Raw genomic sequence first — 17,702 nt, forward strand, 5'->3', positions numbered from 1 at the left:
AGGAGCCAGTAGTGCCAGCTCATTGCCAGTGAATCCAAAGGGGTAACAAGACTACCAGCAGTCCTCTTTCTTGTTTCTATATATCGCTCAAATTTAACATGTCTAACACTGAATTCTTTATTCCTTCTATCTTAAACCTTTTCTTCCCCCCAGCTTGTTCCATCTCAAAAGGTACTACCAAATACCCATCAATCAAACTAGAAATCACAGGGACATCATAGAATCCTCCCTCTTACTAATTCCTTACATCTAATCCATCACCAAATTCTATACTATTATATTATTATAATAATATAATAATATACCTGTATTATCTAATATTGGCTATAAGCCACATGTGGCCACTGAACACCTGAAATGAGGCTAGTCCAAACTGAGATGTGCTTTAAGTATAAAATACACATTAGATTTTGAAGACAGTACAAAAAGAGAATGAAAAATATCTAACTAATAATTTTATACTGATTATGTGTTAAAGTGATAATATTTTGTATATATTGAGTTAAATAAAATATTGAAATTAATTTCCTATTTGTACTTTTTAATGTAGTTAAGATAAATTTTTAAATATATATATATATATATATGAATTGGTGGTTCACATTATATTTCTATTGGACAGCATTGCTATAAAGTATATCCATCAGCATCTCCCACATCTACTGTTACCACCTTAACCCAAGTCACAATCATTTCTCACCTGAACTACTACAATGGACTTATTATTATTTGTTTTTCTTTTCTGGCCGCACCCATGGCATACAGAAGTTCTTGGGCCAGTGATGTAATCCCAACCACAGGTGTAACCTATGCCACAGCTGCAAGAATGGAGCCTTAACTCACAGCACCACAGCAGGAACCCCTCAATGGCCTTATTAATCTTCATGCTTCTTTGTCCTATTCTAACCAATTCTCTTCAAATTACAGAAATCCTTCTGAAATGTAAATCTTATTATACATTTACTTGTTAATATCTCTCAATGGTTTCTCATTATCCTTAAAGTCCAAGTATTCCATTGCAGACTTTGAGGCCCTGCTTATGATGTGATTCTAGCTCCCTACATCCCTGCCCATCACTATCACGTCTTCTACAGCCACACAGCAGGCACTTACTACTCTAGCAGCACCTAATATACTTCAGTTCCTAAGAGATATTAACTTCTACACACTGGGGCCTTCACTTCAACCATTCTCTATGTCTGGAATGTTCTGCCTAGCTCTTTGGCTGTCTCCTTCTCATTTGTCAACTCTCATCTTATACATCAGTTCCCTAAGTGGCCCCCCTTGATCACCCAGTCTTGATCACCCTGCCCTTTACTCTCCATTCAAGAATTTTGTTTTCTTCAAACACTTTTCCCAATTTATAGTTAAATATTTATTTTTACGCTTATTGGTTTGTCTCTCTTTCTCTGCTAGACTATAAGTTCCATGACAGATGGGGAAAGGTCAGCTCAGCCTACCAGTAGAGACCATTGTTGGTCAAGGAATTTATTTTAGGAGCAATGAATAGAATATCTAAGAGTAGGGACTGGTTAGAAGTGAAAAGGTTAGTGGTTTAAAAAAAAAAGAAAGAAAAAGAAAAATAGATCCACGAATTGCCTAGAGTAGAATAGTCAAAATTAAAGTTAATTGATACTAGAAACTTCAATTCTGGATTATCTTTGGGAAAATTAGATTCAAATATATGATCCAGAAGTATTCTAAGACCTTTGGTTTCTTTTGTTTGTTTTTTGTTTGTTTTTGTTTTGTTTTGTTTTGTTTTTTGTCTTTTTGCCATTTCTTGGGCCGTTTCCACAGCATACGGAGGTTCCCAGGCTATGGGTCTAATCGGAGCTGTAGCTGCCAGCCTACGCCAGAGCCACAGCAACTCAGGATCCAAGCCGCGTCTGCAACCTACACCACAGCTCGCGGCAACGCCAGATCCTTAACCCACTGAGCAAGGCCAGGGATCAAACCGGCAACCTCATGGTTCCTAGTCGGATTCGTTAACCACTGCGCCACGACGGAACTCCAGATCTTTTGTTTCTAAATGGTTCGGCATTGGCCAAGATATCTAATCATTCTTTTATCAAAATATTAACTATTGATTTGTAGATGAGTTTCAAATTATACTTTCCCAAGTACTCCTCCTGCTTTCCTATCACAGCCCTTTATAAACTTTCCTGGTACTTCTGTCATATTGAGTGGAAACAAGGCAGGATTCTCTCACAAAGCTCTGAGCGTAATATTATGTGGTGACCTGATAAACTCAGACCTCCTGGGAGGCTGATTCTCTCCCTTTAGCTCCCAAATGGAATAGTCCCTTAACCACAGTGGACCAAGGTTGTCATGTCTCAAATTTATCTAAAAACAGGTTCAAAATGTCATGTGTTATGTGAGAATGCTCATAGTATATTTATAAAACAAGTTTAAAACTGTTATTACATAATCATCTAGAATCAAATACAATAGTACATAAATGGTATTCAACAAAAATGTATTGAATAAATTAATTTTAGCTAGAAAAGATATTTTCACACATAATGTATACGCCTAAGAAAAAATGAGTAGAAAGTTATACAAGTGCTATTTCTGAGGTATGAGAATCATAGGTACTTTTTATGTGTGTGCTTTTCTATATTTTCCAACACTGCATAATTATATGATTAATATACAATCAGGAAAAATATTTTTATAAACAAACCAATAAACTATCAAAGCTACTACTGAGCTCTTCTAAGCACCGAAGGGCTTCAACTTTGGCATGACTCAGACTGTGGTAACTATATAGTTAATTTATTTATAATAGTTTAATTGAGAAATAAAAGGACAAGGGGATAAACTTAGGTTTCTAAAGGACCTAGCTGGTCAAGTCATTATCCAAATGATTCCTTTGTTCACTGACTCTAGGGAAGAAAGTCAAGGAGCACAAAGCAAAACTTATCTAAGTAGGTACTAATTTCAGCTGCAGGGGCAGGAGGAGAAGCAATCTTCCCTATATGATGACAATTCTGTACTAGAGTTTGTTGTCAAGTTTTCAGATGTCAGTTAGAGTATGTACCAAAATTCAACCCAATGAAGGCATGATGCAGACAATAAAACATGAAAGATATCAATTAGCTGCAGGGGTTTCAACTTCTTATGTAGCTACCATAGCACGTAGGGCTTGCATGGTACATATAGTGCTTTATACTAAGAGTTTCTTGCATTTATTTGCATTTATCATTCTCCCTTACATATTTATCTTCAACACTAGAATCATTCACCCAGTTATCATTAAGTGGGTGAGGTCATCAAAACAGCTACATTAGATACCATGGAAGATCCAAGAGCACACACATTTGAATGTGCAAGTTCTTCTAAAAGCAACACAGAAACTAAGAATAGTTTATAATATGTCTATTTGTTATACAACATTTAGTCTTATAGCAAAATCTGATTACCTCACTTCAGATATAACCATTAAAATCTTTATTAAAAACAAACAGGAAACAAAAAACCCTCAAGCCCCAAAAGAATGAAAGTTAACAAATTATATCAAATGCAATTATGCCGAGACCATACTACGTTATGCTGGATTTTTCCTACAGACACCTAACAAATACCACACAAGTTTAAAGATGAAAATTAAACAAGAACAGAGGATTGGCAGTGCTAACTTAAAAAGTGGACAGATATTACTGCATGATATTTTTAGCATTAAGATTGTGTCACAAACAATAAGAGAACCACAAACCTAGGTTAAAATGCAGAGCGCCCTAAATATATAATTTGGGAACTGCCTGAAACAACTGAACAGAAATATTTGCTTAAAAGTAAAGAACAACCATTCAAGGAATACAGTTTTTGCATTCTTTTAAACAGACATTAAATTACCAAAGGAAACACCGTTATATAAGACTATCAGTTTATTTCTTCCAGCTTGAGGCTGACAGAACCTACAGATAAAATGATCCCCTGCTAACTCTCTTGGTATTTAAAGAATTCTTTACTTAGTTTGAATTATCAGCCAGACTTATAGCTGACTTTAGAAAACTGTGTAAGCCAAACCTCTGTCTCCAGTTCCCCCTACAGTTCAATGAAGTTCTGAGCACAGGTAAACACAGGTCGATTAGGACTTAGCTTTAATACTGTTTTTTTTTCTTTTTTCTTTTTTTAGCTTTCTTTTTATCAGTTACTACTTTAATTATTAATTATATAACTGTATATAATTTCATACACATCAACCAAACTTTAATTCTGTGAAGACATTATCACATTTAGCTAAATCAATAAGCTTCAGCCACATGTATCATGCTTACATGAAATGTAGTCATACAGCTTCAATCAGGAGAAATCTGTATTCTGAACAAGCTAAGCAAGTTTGCAAGATATATCCACATATACAGGGTGGAATAATGCCGACCCAAGTGCATTAATTTTGCTACAGACAGTTTAATTGATGCTCAGACTATAATGTGACAATCAGTACTCCCTGGCTGTGGGAAAGCAAAAAGGAAGGAATACCTCTAACTTGGGACCACGCATCCTTCTTTCCTTGGAAAGGAGGCTGTGTGTGGCTGCCTGGAGACTAAATCCAGCCAGTTTACTAATCAAAGTAACACATCAGTTCTCCACAGGGCATAAAACTTCATCAGAGGCCTTGTTCTCTTGTGGGAAAGGCCAAAGTCTAAATTTATCTGCACATATGGGACATTAAGAACAAAGCAGGGGACAGCTGCCCTCTTGGTATTATTTTTCCAACATTTCATTTCAAGTCTCTGTGTTTCTTTTTGGTAATTCTTCCAATATTTCAAATTTTTTCATTATTATTTTCTTTGTTACGGTGATCTACGATCAGTGATCTTTGATGTTATTATTGTAACTGTTTTGGGGTGCCAAATTAGACAGTGAACTTAACTGATAAATGTGTGTGTTCTGACTGCTCCACTAACCAGCTGATTCCCCTTCTCTTTCCCTCTCTTTGGTCCTCTCTATTCCCTGAGACACAACAATATTGATATTAGACCAATCAATACCCTAATATGGCCTCTCAGTGTTCAAGTGAAAGGAAGAGTCACATGTCTCTCACTTTAAATAAAAAGCTAGAAATGATTAAACTTCGTGAGGAAAGCAGGTTGAAAAACAAGATAGGCCTCTTGTGCCAAACAGTCAAGCTGCAAAGAGAATGTTCTTGAAGGCAATTAAATGTTCTACTCTGGTGAACATACAAGTGATACATGAAACAGCCTTGTTGTTGATATGGAGAAAGTTTTATTGGTCCGGGTAGAAGATCAAAGCAGCCACAGCATTCCATTAAGCCAAGGCCTAATCCTGAGCAAGACCCTAAGTGTGTCCAATTCTGTAAAGGCTGAAAGAGGTGAAGAAGCTGCAGAAGAAAAGTTGGAAGGTTAAAGCAAGTCACGAGAGAGGATTAAGATGGTGGAATAGAAGGACTGGAGCTCAACTTCTCTCCTAAAAACAAAATTCACAACTAAAGGCTGAGCAATCTCCACCCAAATGGACCAGAAACCTTAAAAAAGATACCCTACTCCAGAAGAAGAAGAGGAGGCCACATCAAGAGGTAGGAGGGGCAATTTCACGATATAAACAACCCCATACCTCCGGGGTGGGAAGCTCCACAGACTGAAAACTAACTGGTTCACAGAGACTCACCTACAGGAGTGAGAGTTCTGAGCCCTGCATCAAACCCTCATGTGCAGGGATCTGGCACTGGGAGAAAGCCCCTGGAGCATCTGGCATTGAAGGCCAGTGGGGCTTGTGAGCAGGAGCTCCACAGGACTGGGGGAAATGGAGACCCCATTCTTAAATGTTCACACAGACGTTCATGTGCATTGGGTCCCAGGGCAGAGCGAAGTCTCCATAGGAATCTGTGTCAAACCTGACTGCAGTTCTTGGAGGACATCCTGGGGAAACAGGGGTGAATGTGGCTTATTGTGAGGGAGGGACATTGAAAGCAAAGCTCTAGGGAATATTCAGCAGCTGTGCCTTTCTCTGGAGGTGGCCATTTTGGGAAAATCTGGTCCTGTCAGTCAGCTGCTGAGAAGCCCCAGGGCAAACAACAAACCAGGTGGCATCACAGCCTTGCCTCTCAGTAAACAGGCTACCTAAAGACCCCTCAGGCACACAGCTGCCTCTAATCCCATCGAGAGACTAAGCCCCACCCACCAGAGGGATTAGAATCAGCTCCACCTACCAGGGGGCAGGCACCAGCCCCTCCCCTCAGGAAGCCTACAGCAAGCCCCCATACCGACTTCAGGCACAGGGGGAAAGACATCAGAAGTAAGAGAGGCTATAACTCTATTATCTGTAAAAAGGCCACCACACCAAAAACCTATCAAAATGAAAAGACAGAGAATGATAACTCAGATGAGGGAGAAAGGAAAAACCCCAGAAAATCAGCTAAGTGATGAGGAGATTCTCAGCATCCAGGAAAAAGACTTTAGACTGTTGATGCTAAAGATGATGCAAGACATTGGGAATAAACTGGAGGCAAAGATGGATAACTTACAGGAAACACTGATCAAAGAGATACAAGATATAAAATTTAAACATGAAGAGATGCAAAATACAATAACTGAAATAAAAAATTCACTAGAAGCAGCCAACAGCAGAATACAGGAGGCAGAAGAACAAATAAGCGAGGTGGAGGACAGATTAGTAGAAATTATGAATACGGAACAGAAAAGAGAAAAAAGATTGAAAAGAAATGAAGAGAGTCTCAGAGAACTCTGGGACAACGTTAAACGCACCAACATCTGTATTATAGGGGTATAGGGGTGCCAGAAGAAGAGAGAGAAGGGGACAGAAAAAATATTCCAAGAGATAATAGCCAAAAACTTCCCTAACATGGGAAAGGAACCACTCACTCAAATCCAGGAAGCACAACGAGTACCATATAAAATAAACCCTAAGAGGAAGACACCAAGACAAACTGACCAAAATTAAAGACAAAGAGAAAATCTTGAAAGCAGCTAGGGAAAAGAAACAAGTAACATACAAGGGAACACCAATAAGGTTATCGGCAGATTTTTCAGCAGAAACTCTGCAGGCCAGAAGGGAGTGGCATGATCTACTTAACGTGATGAAAGGAAAAAACCTCCAACCAAGATTACTCTACCCAGCAAGGCTCTCATTCAGATTTGAAGGAGAAATCAAAACCTTCACAGATAAGCAAAAGCTGAGAGAATTCAGCAACACTAAACCAGCCTTACAACAAATACTAAAGGAACTTCTCTAGGCAGAAAAGAAAAGACAGCAACAGGAAACAAAAATTCCACAAATGACAAGGCTCACCAGTAAAGGTATATATACAGTAAAGATACGAAATCATCCATGCACAATTATACCACCAAAATCAGAAAGCATGAGAAGAGGTGGGTACAAATGCAGGACACTGGAGATGAAATTGCAATTAAGAAAACAACAACTTAAAAACAATCTCATATACATATAGAATATATCAAAACTTCAGAATAACTGCAAACCAAAAATCTACAATTGATACACAAACAAGGAATCTCTGGAGAAGAAATGTATCTTACAATAAATAAGTGCATAATCCACCATGAAGGGGGTCATTTGACATCATTCTTGGAACGCTGAGGTCTTCTTACATCTGATTCTGATTTCCTCTCCATCAAAGAATTTATAATTATAATTAAATAATGCAACTCTATGATTAAATAATACATTTCTACAATTGTATTATTAATAACCATTTCTCTCCATGGTACAATAAGGTCTATAATGTCTTGTTTATCACATCACCTAGAATGGTGTAATGCCTATATTGAAGAATCAATAAGATGCAACAAATTGTGAGGACATATATTATATAGTTACACTGTTTTTTGACCAATTTATGATTTTATATTTTACTTATTTTCAGAGGGTGTATTATTTGTTATTCTTACTGGTTATTCTTTTTATTATGCTATATAAAATATTTAATGGTATATAAGGCTTTCTTCTTTATAAATTTTAGTTGCACAATATACACAATTTTAATATAATGCTAATTTTTAAAGAAAAATTGAAATGTAATAGGTAATACTAAATAGTAAAGATGAAAGCCATACAAAATGGGATAAAGTATAGAATAAATTTCCTATTTGTCTCAGCATATTTTCCATTCCACTTCTCCAGAGGGAGTCACTTAATCTCTTTAAGATCCATGATATAATAATCTGTGTGAATGTAATTGTGTTCAAATATATGTATTTTACTCTGTAAATAAAAATAAAATTTCAAAAAAAAGTTGGAAGGTAGCAGAGGCTGGTTCATGAGGTTTAGATTAAAAAAGCCATTTCTAGAACATAAAAGTGCAAGGGCTGATGTGGAAGCTCCTCCAAGTTATCCCAAAGACCTAGCCAAGATCATTAATGAATGCAGCTGCACTAAACAACTAGATTTTCAATGTAGATGAAACAGCCTTCTATCGGAAAAAGACACTTTCTAAGACCTTCAAAGCAAGAGAGGAGAAGTCAATGCCTGGCTTCAATGCTTCAAAGAACAAGCTGACTCTATTGTTAGGGAAAAGTGCAGGTGATGACTTGAAGTTGAAGACAATGCTCATTTAATTTTCCAAAAATCCTTGGGCTCTTCAGAATTATGTGCAATCTACTCTGTGCTCGCTAAATGAAACAACAAAGCTTGGGTCAAGCACGTCTGTTGACAAACTGATTTACTGAACATTTTAAGCTCACTGTTGAGACCTACTGTTCAGAACAAATTATTTTCAAAAATATCACTGCCCACTGCCAGTGCACCTGGTACCCAAGAGCTCTGATGGAGATGTAAAGGAAATTAATGTTGTTTTTCATGCCTGCTAACAGAACATCCATTCTGTAGCCCATGAATCAAGGAGTAACTTCAAGTCTTATTAAGAAATACATCCTATAAGGCTATTGCTACCATAGATAGTAATTTCCTCTGATGGATCTGGGCAAATCAAAAACCTTATGGAAAGGACTCACCATTCTTTATTATTATTATTGAAGTATAGTTGATTTACAATATTATGTTTTTGGTGTACAGCAAAGTGATTCAATTTTATATTCTTTTTCATAATCTTTCCCACTATTATTTATTGAGAATATTAAAAATACACCATTCTAGATGCCACTAAGAAGCTTTGTGAAGAGATAAAAATAACATTTTTATTTTGGCTTCAGGATTTTTTTTTTTTTTTTGGTCATGCCCACAGGATGTGAAAGTTCCCAGGCCACGGATCAAACCCACACCACAGCAGCAACCTGAGCCACTACAGTGACAATGCTAGATCTTTAACCCACTGCACCACAAGGTAACTCCCAAAATATCAACATTAACAGGAGTTTGGAAAAAGAATCCAATCTTCCTCGATGACTTTGAGGGGTTTAAGACTTCTGTGAAGGAAAGAAATGCAGATGTGGTAGCAACAAGGAGAAATAAGTGGAGCCTGAATGTGAATTAACTGCTAAAACCTCATGATAAAACTTTAAAGCATGAGAAGTTGCTTCTTATGGAAGAGTAAACAGTGGCTTCTTAACATGGAAACTATTCTTGGTGAAGATGCTGTGAAGATTGTTGAAATGACAACAAAGGATTTAAGCTATGAAATAAACCTAGTTGAAAAAACAGTGGCAGGGTTGGAGAGGACTAACTCCAATTCTGAAAGATGTTTTACTGTGGGTAAAATATTATCAAACAGCATTGCACGCTACAGAGAATTCATTCATGAAAGTAAGAGTCAACTCATGCACCAAACTTCACTGTTAAGTCTTATTTTAACTGTCACATGCACCCCAACCTTCAGCAATCACCACCCTGATCAGTCAGCAGTCATCCACATCCAGGCAACCCTCCACCAGCAAAAAAGATGATGACTCACTATAGTCTAAGATAGCATTTCTTAGCAATAAAGTACTTTTGTTGTTGTTGTTATTTTGTCTTTCCTAGGGCTGCTTCCCGAGGCATACGGTGGTCCCCAGTCTAGGGGTCTACAACACAGTGCACAGCAATGCCAGATCCCTAACCCACTGAGCAAGGGCAGGGATCAAACCCACAACCTCATGGTTCCTAGTCAGATTCGTTAACCACTGAGCCATGATGGGAACTCCAGCAATAAAGTATTCTTAATGAAAGTATTATTGGTTTAAGATATGTTATTATACACTTAATAGACTACATTATAAACACAACTTTCACATGCACTGGGAAACCAAGAAATTCCATGTGACTCATTTTATTTCAACATTTGCTTTACTGTAGTGATCTGGAACTGAACCCACAATAACCTCTACAATAATCTCCAAGATATGCCTATAACTTTTTTTTTAAGGACTATTTTTTTCAGTTTTTTAAAATAAAGTTTATTGGAGTATATCTAACTTACAAAGCTGTGCTCATTTCAGGAGTACAAGATAAATCAATTAAACATACATATATCTATTCCCATTCAGATTCTTTTCCCATATAGGTTATTACACAGTATTGAGTAATTACCCTGTGCTATACAGTAAGTATTTATTACCTACCTATTTTATATATAGTAGTGTGTATATGAAGAATTGATTCTCTCTCAGATTCCAACTTTAAAAAACAACATGTTACAAACTACCATATGTAAAATAAATAAGGTCCAACTGTATAGCTCATGGAACAATATTCAATATATTGTAATAAACTCTAATGAAAAAGAATCTGAAAAAGAATATATTCTGAATCACTTTGCTATCCACCAGAAACTAATACATCATTGTCAAGCAACTATACTTCATTAAATACACACGCACACACATGACATGTTAATCTTGCCTGATAGGCATTACACATTTGTTTCTGCAAAGTTGTCCCTCCCTCCCCAACCTTCCAAATAGGAACTGTATTTTCCTTCTGTGCATCCCACATTCTCCTTGGCCACTGACAACGTAGTGCTGCATCAATTGTCTGCAGTTATAATCCTCATGACCAGTTGATGCCAAAAAATTTGTATTTCCTCTGCCCACCTCCCTCAAATTCCTTAATAAGCTTGTTAGACTTCAAAGCAATACCTCAGAAAGTACTCTCGTACAAATCAGAAGACTTAAAGAATTAAAAAAGTTCGTGTCCCTTCCTCCTTCAAAACCAGTAAAAGTGGGTCAAGTCCTTCTTACATCACATTCACTCTGACCTCCTCTTTTACCTCCTTCTACTTTTAAGGATCCCTTTGATTACAGTGAGTCCACCCAGATAATCCAGAATAAACTCCCCATCTCAGGATCTTAAGCCATAACGATAAAATGTACTCCCAATAATACTACCGTCTCCATTTAAGAGATTATTTGGCAATAAAAAGGAATAAAATACTTTTTCATGATACCAAAATAAACTTGAAAAAACTATGTTAAATGAAAGAAGTCAATCACAAAAGACTACATACTGTATGGTCCCACTTATATGACATGTCCAGAATAGGCAAATTTATAAAGTAGATCACTGGTTGCTTAGGGCTAGGGAAGGAGGGGGATAACAGGGATTGACTAATGGGTTTAGGGTCTCTGTTAAGAAGCACAAACATATTGTAAAGTTGGATTGTGGAGATGATTAATCACACAGCATTATGAATATTTTTAAAAAACTAAATTCTTTACTTTGAACTACATGATATGTGAATTATACATCAATAAAACTGTTTTTAAAAATACTACTGTAAGTATTTATTACAGCTACTATTGAACAGTTAACTATGTGCAAGAAAACTTGAAGACCCTATGTCATCTGATTCTTTATGAAGTCAATTTTTAATCTTACAGGTGAGAAAATAAGTTCAATAAAATCAAAATATTTACATAGTTACCATGATAGTCAGAAATGGTGCCCAGACATATTACTCTAAAGAAATGTATTTATAAAGCCCATGATTTCTAAATTATGCCAGGTCTGCCAGCAGAGTTTATTGGAAGTAATTGCAAAGGAGTGTCATTGATAAACAGCCTTGGAAAAAAACAAGCATTGTTTCTATCAGTGGTAGGAATAAGTATTTTTGAGGTATCAATGATAAGAAGGCTTAACATAGGGAATTACACCCATTATCTTGACATATATGTCTTATATATACATATAACAGAGTATAATCAGCAAAAATACTGAATCACTATACTGTACACCTGAAACACAACACTGTAAATCAACTATACGTTACTAAAAGAAAATAAAAGGATAACAAGAAAGACGGCTTCAAAGGTTATGTGTCATTGTTATTTAATTCAAAATCCACATCATGAAAACAAATGCCTCTGGAAAACAATAAAAAATAACCAAGGTCATATAATTTGTTACCTCTCTCAGTTAAATAAAGCTAGACTGTGAACTTCTTCAAGATACAGATATCATGTTTGTCATTTTTTTTAAGTCAATGCCTCTAGAAACTTCTGCTTCATTTACATGAGAAGAAATACCAACAAAAAAAAATCACAGAAATTATCATTATTCATTACACTAACTCACTAGGCAAAATATTTCTTTATTTAGATTTTATTACTTACTTTCAGATTTTTATCAGTACATTTAGAGCACTTTACAAACATTAACTTATCAGACATTTCAGAAAGGTAGGTGGATTTAAAAATAATTACAAGAGGAAAAACTACAGATATGATACTAAAGGTACATTTTTTCACCTCAAAATTAGTCTATTTGCTGCTGTAACAAATTATCACAAACTCAGTGGCTTAAAACAACGTTTATTATCTTCTGGCTCTGGAGGTCTGAAGGATAACATGAGTTAAAGTCAAGGTCTCAGCACGGCTGCTCCTTTCTGAGGCACAAGGGAAGAACACTTCCTTGCCTTTTCCACTTTCTAGAGGCCTGCATTCCTTGGTTCATGTCCCCTTCCTTCAAAGTCAGTAAAAGTGGGTCAAGTCCTTACACCACATCACTCTGACCTCTGCTTTTACCTCCCTCTTCCACTTTTAAGGACCATTATGATTACACTTAGGCTCCCCCAGATAATCCACAATAACTTCCTCAACTCAGAATCTTAAATTAAGGTCCTTAATCACATCTACAAAGTCCTTTTGCAATATAATGTAACATATCCGCAGGTTTTGGTAATTAAGACAGTGCTATCTTTGAGTGGCCATTATTCTACCTACCATAGTGGCCTTTATATTCAAAAACATCAGGATAGACCCAGAAAAACTGAGCCCAAGTTGGTGGTGTGGAGTGGTGGAGCATACCAGTGGCGTAAATAGAGTATGTAGGATATGGGACAAAAAATTCCTCCTTCCTGTTGTCAGATTTTTACTGGCATTCTCTTTTGAAGGTGAATAATAATTAGATACATGGGATAACAGGAGAAATAGGCTTCCATTTAACACCATGAGAGGAACTAGAACTAAGTGAATCTGTCCATTTTAAAATTTAAGCATAAACCAAAAAAAGCTTATTTTGTACTTTCTATACATATTCTGTCTTAGCACTCAGCAACTACCATTTATATAACAGCGATGACCTTTATTATAAAGTTGAATGTTGTGTTAATTCAAACTACAGAAAAGGTAGCTGGAAAGACTATACTGACCATGAGTTTTTATGAATCTTTAAAATAAAACATCCAAAGGAACACTATATACGTACATGTAGTTAAGAAAGCAAACCTCTTTTTGACAGCTCCAAATTCAAAATGACATTCTATCACTACATTATAAGACACTCCTTTGCTTAATTTCCCAGAACAGTGTTCTATACAGTGTTTAACTTTTTCAATTTAGCATTATATCTTTTTTGACTCCAAGACAGAAGACTGACATTTGATGTACTTAAGTTATAGCCAGACTTTACCAACTCTTTGATTCGCTTTTTTAAAGTGCTTACGCTTGAATCCAAAATCCGAGGATTTTCTATTATTTGTGAAATGCTAATTTTTTCTTCTATGAGGCAGTCTACTTTATGATTAAACTTTTTCTCTCCCAAGAAGACCATATCTGGATAACTTAAAACAAACTTCTGTACCTGTTCTGCAGTACATCCGAGAGAAAACAGCTTCTCTTTGATATTTGCATAGTTTCTTCTGGTATAATCATTGGAAAGTTCTAGGATTTTCGTTCCTGGACCACATATCAGAGCAAGCAGCTCCTTATTGTTCAAGTTGAACGTTGACTGTAAGAACTCTATATTAGCCTTTACCCGTTTGGTGCTCTGAATTAAGATGAAAGGGTTTTTAAAAATTATCTTCCTGATAAAATCTGTGGGATCACTGTGACCCAAAGACAAACAGACTGCTTTCAAAAATTCAACCATCTGTTTATTCAGATCAAGACTATTGGAGAAGGTGCGTGGGGCATTGCTCAACAATCGACAAAGGCATTTATGGGTCAATCCAATTGAGCTGAGGAACTTTATATTATTCTCTAAGTTTAAGTTGTTACTGGACCGAAAAAAGGATTCAGGAGAACGTTCCAAGATATTTACAATTTCAAGGTCTGATGTCATAATTCTTCTCCACAAATCCCACCGATTTGAAAGACTTTCAGGTGTGCGTGTCATGGCTCGTGGATATCTTGATATGATGCTAGCAATCACTTCTTTGCTAGCTCCTTTGGACAGGAGGAATGACTTAAGGTCCTGTTCATTAGTACCTGTCCTATTAAAAATTCCAGGCTGTCGTTTCTTTGCCATGTCAATATCTACTCCCAAAGTAAGCAAATTATTCAGCAGTTCTTCATTCTTCAAAGGCTCACTGTCTGCATTATCACACTTCACACCAAAAGGCCTAAATGAAACTGATTTAAAAAGGATTTCGGCTGAAAATCGGATCATCCAACCTCTTGAACCAAAGAGAAAGTTACTTCTCATACACAAGAAGTTTCCTGGTGCCATAATTGTCAGGTAGCCCAAACCTTTTGGAATGCTGTGTGAAACAACATACATAATATTACACAAACACATGTGTTAGACAACTAACAGACCATATTATGATCCTATATGCATCATGGTCATTTCCATAAGAAAATACCTAAAGAACCAGCCTTCCTGGTGCGGTGGTAACAAGTCAGCCACCACACTCCCACTCCCTAGCTCACTGCTTCTGATTATCTATGGGTCAGGGGCTACATCCATTCTTAACATAAAGAAAAGCCATAAAGTATCATCACCACCCCAGAATTATCACTGACCTTATCTTACTAATTTTATTTGGCCTTGCCTGCCTTGGCACACAGTCGCCACTCTCCATCACTGCTTTATCTTTCTAGTTTCCAAGCCTTTGGCTTAATCCTCCTAAATCCATTCTGCCTTGTCTTCTAATTTCCAAGCTCTCTGGCCATGCCTCTGCCCACAAAATTCCAGACTTCTTTGTCTCTGTTCTTACTTCCTAGTTATCAAACTCTAACTGCAAAAACCAATACTTCATACTAGCTAATTTCCATCCTACACACCTTTTTTCTAGATTCATGGTACTTTTTAAACCCATGCTCACATTAGAGCCTTGATTCTTAGCTTATAGAGACCTCTGGTCAATAGCTCCTGATTCCAATCTCCATCTCACTCAATTTACCTGATTATCCCCTTGGTTGTAACCCAACAACTCCAAACCAATTCTCATCTTCCTAATGGGAGACCTCATCTATACAGACTACCACATGTGGAACTGTGCTGAGAGATGAGATGTCAATATTAAAAATGTTAAGTACTTTTGCCATTCTCCTTCACCTCACCACATTACAAAAGACTAACCCAAGGCTCTCTACATCTGTTTATACAATACATATAACTTTGATCAAGTGACTAAAACCTTGATAAATCATTTTCTTGAAAATTTATAAATGGGGTATGAAGTGCATGAACTTATACATAATAATCATAGGTCCCTATTTTTTAAAAAAAGCACCTCTATTTATAGGCAATTTTGATAAGAAAAGCAATAACAGAAGTTTTCTTCTGTTATTCAATATATCAGATGATTTATGTTCCTAAATTGCTTGTGGTTTGAGCCATATAACACATACTTTTTAAATTGTATTCTCTCCTTTTCAATTCTATAGCTGTGATAAACTTAGCTCTTGATTTCTAATTACTTACAATGAGCTTTTCTCACTTAAAGAAGCATTTCTCTTCTCCTCTCTCCTAATTAACCATAAAATAGAAAATAGAGATAGATGGTTCCAACTCACCACTAATATCTCTGGGCTTGAGACACTGCTTTCAAGATCAGTATTTTAAAATTTCCTCTGTGTCTGTCTTTGATTTTCTCCAAGAATTTACAAAGAACTTGGATTATGCCTACAGGATGGGAACATTCCTGTAACTCAGATAATCTACAAATCCTCCAAGAATTAAGATTCCAAAATTATAGATTCAAATAACATTCAAACAAAATGAAGGACATTCACAAAGTAAGCATCAAATAACAGCAAATCGACATTTCAGACTGCCCTAAACTCTGAGTTCATTATTCTTCATGGCTCCATAATACCCACATACTACTCTGAAACTACATGATCTCCCAAAAATGCATGCGCTTAGAAATTTAAAAATAAAATCCTCCTAACTAAAGAATGAAGGTTTTACCTTGCAGTTCAAAAGCCTGTTCTCTCTTAGAGATGCTCAAGGGTGACCTCTACTGGATAACGGGACAACACTGACAGGTGTAGATAAGACCAGTGCTTTCCAAAGGTGCAAGATGATCCAATGAGATGCAGGAAGAAAACAGTAAAACTCCAATTTATGTTTGTCTTGGCTTTTTAAAATTTCTTTTTTTTTTTTTGCCTTTTTCTTAGGGCCACACCCATGGTATATGGAAGTACCAGGCTAGGGGTGGAATTGGAGCTGTAGCTGATGATGTATGCCACAGCACAACAACACCAGATCTGAGCCAATTCTGTGACCTACACCACAGCTCATGGCAACACCGGATCCTTAACCCACTGTGGGAGGCCTGGGATGGAACCTGCATCCTCATGGATACTAGTCAGATTCATTTCCGCTGCACCAATGGGAACACCTAAAATTTCTACTTTTTCTAATGACAAACTAAAACTCAAAAAAAATATATGTCAAATTCCTTAAGAGTAGTAAAGTTTCTCCTGACTCTGTCATAGGAGGATTTTATTGAGTATATTTTCCATGAAAATATCTTCCACATAAATTAAAAAATCCAAAACCAAAGTGAGCATCTTTCCCAGCCCCTAAATAAACTAGCCTTCCTCTAATTAATGTAATCACTACTACTTTCCTAATAGTCACACATGATAAAAAAAAAAACCCTAAAAGTAAGCTTTGCTTTTATTTTCCTCAACCCCAGTCATCGAACCATGTACCTTTTTTAAATTTTTTCATTATAGTTCATTTACAATGTTCTGTCATATATATGTATGACTGGGTCACTTTGCTGTAGAGCAGAAACTGACAAAACATTAATTCAGCTTCTTCAGTATCTCTGAAACCCAACCTCTCTACTCTTTGCTATTCTCTCACTCAGACTATAACAGCCTCTCTAACATCTGTGATTCAAAACTGCTCCCATAGTATACCTGCAAAACAAATATGTGAGTGTGTCCCCCATTCCCTGATTAAAGACCTCTGCAGCTCTCCCCAAGAAGGTAAAATCTTCACACTGACCATTCTATCCACCTCCTCTATTTTACCTCATAACCAAGCACCACCACTCTCAAACTTCTGGTCTTAAACATTCTTAACCAGTCATTCTTGTCTCCCTGCCTTTAAGTTGTTCCTTCTTTCAAAAAGGCCCATCTTCCTAA

At 36.5% G+C, this 17,702-nt stretch overlaps 1 protein-coding gene across 4 annotated transcripts in view; it reads right to left on the minus strand.

The window, feature by feature from the left end:
• The window catches only part of MTERF1 (mitochondrial transcription termination factor 1), a 567,546-nt gene that overhangs the window by 547,843 nt on the left and 2,001 nt on the right, over positions 1-17,702 (minus strand). For 2 of the 4 annotated variants that reach the window (XM_047751804.1, XM_047751805.1), the window contains one exon: positions 12,165-14,854. The exons of 1 other annotated variant lie outside the window; for it this stretch is intronic. In XM_047751804.1, the coding sequence (XP_047607760.1) occupies positions 13,687-14,854 (1,168 nt within the window). In that variant the 3' untranslated portion in view covers positions 12,165-13,686. Of the gene's footprint in view, positions 1-12,164; positions 14,855-16,115; positions 16,225-17,702 lie in introns of those variants that run through there. One more of the 4 variants, XM_047751806.1, reaches the window with a different exon arrangement.

The sequence above is a fragment of the Phacochoerus africanus genome, chromosome 11 (genome assembly GCF_016906955.1).
Source record: "Phacochoerus africanus isolate WHEZ1 chromosome 11, ROS_Pafr_v1, whole genome shotgun sequence".
NCBI lineage: Eukaryota > Metazoa > Chordata > Mammalia > Artiodactyla > Suidae > Phacochoerus > Phacochoerus africanus.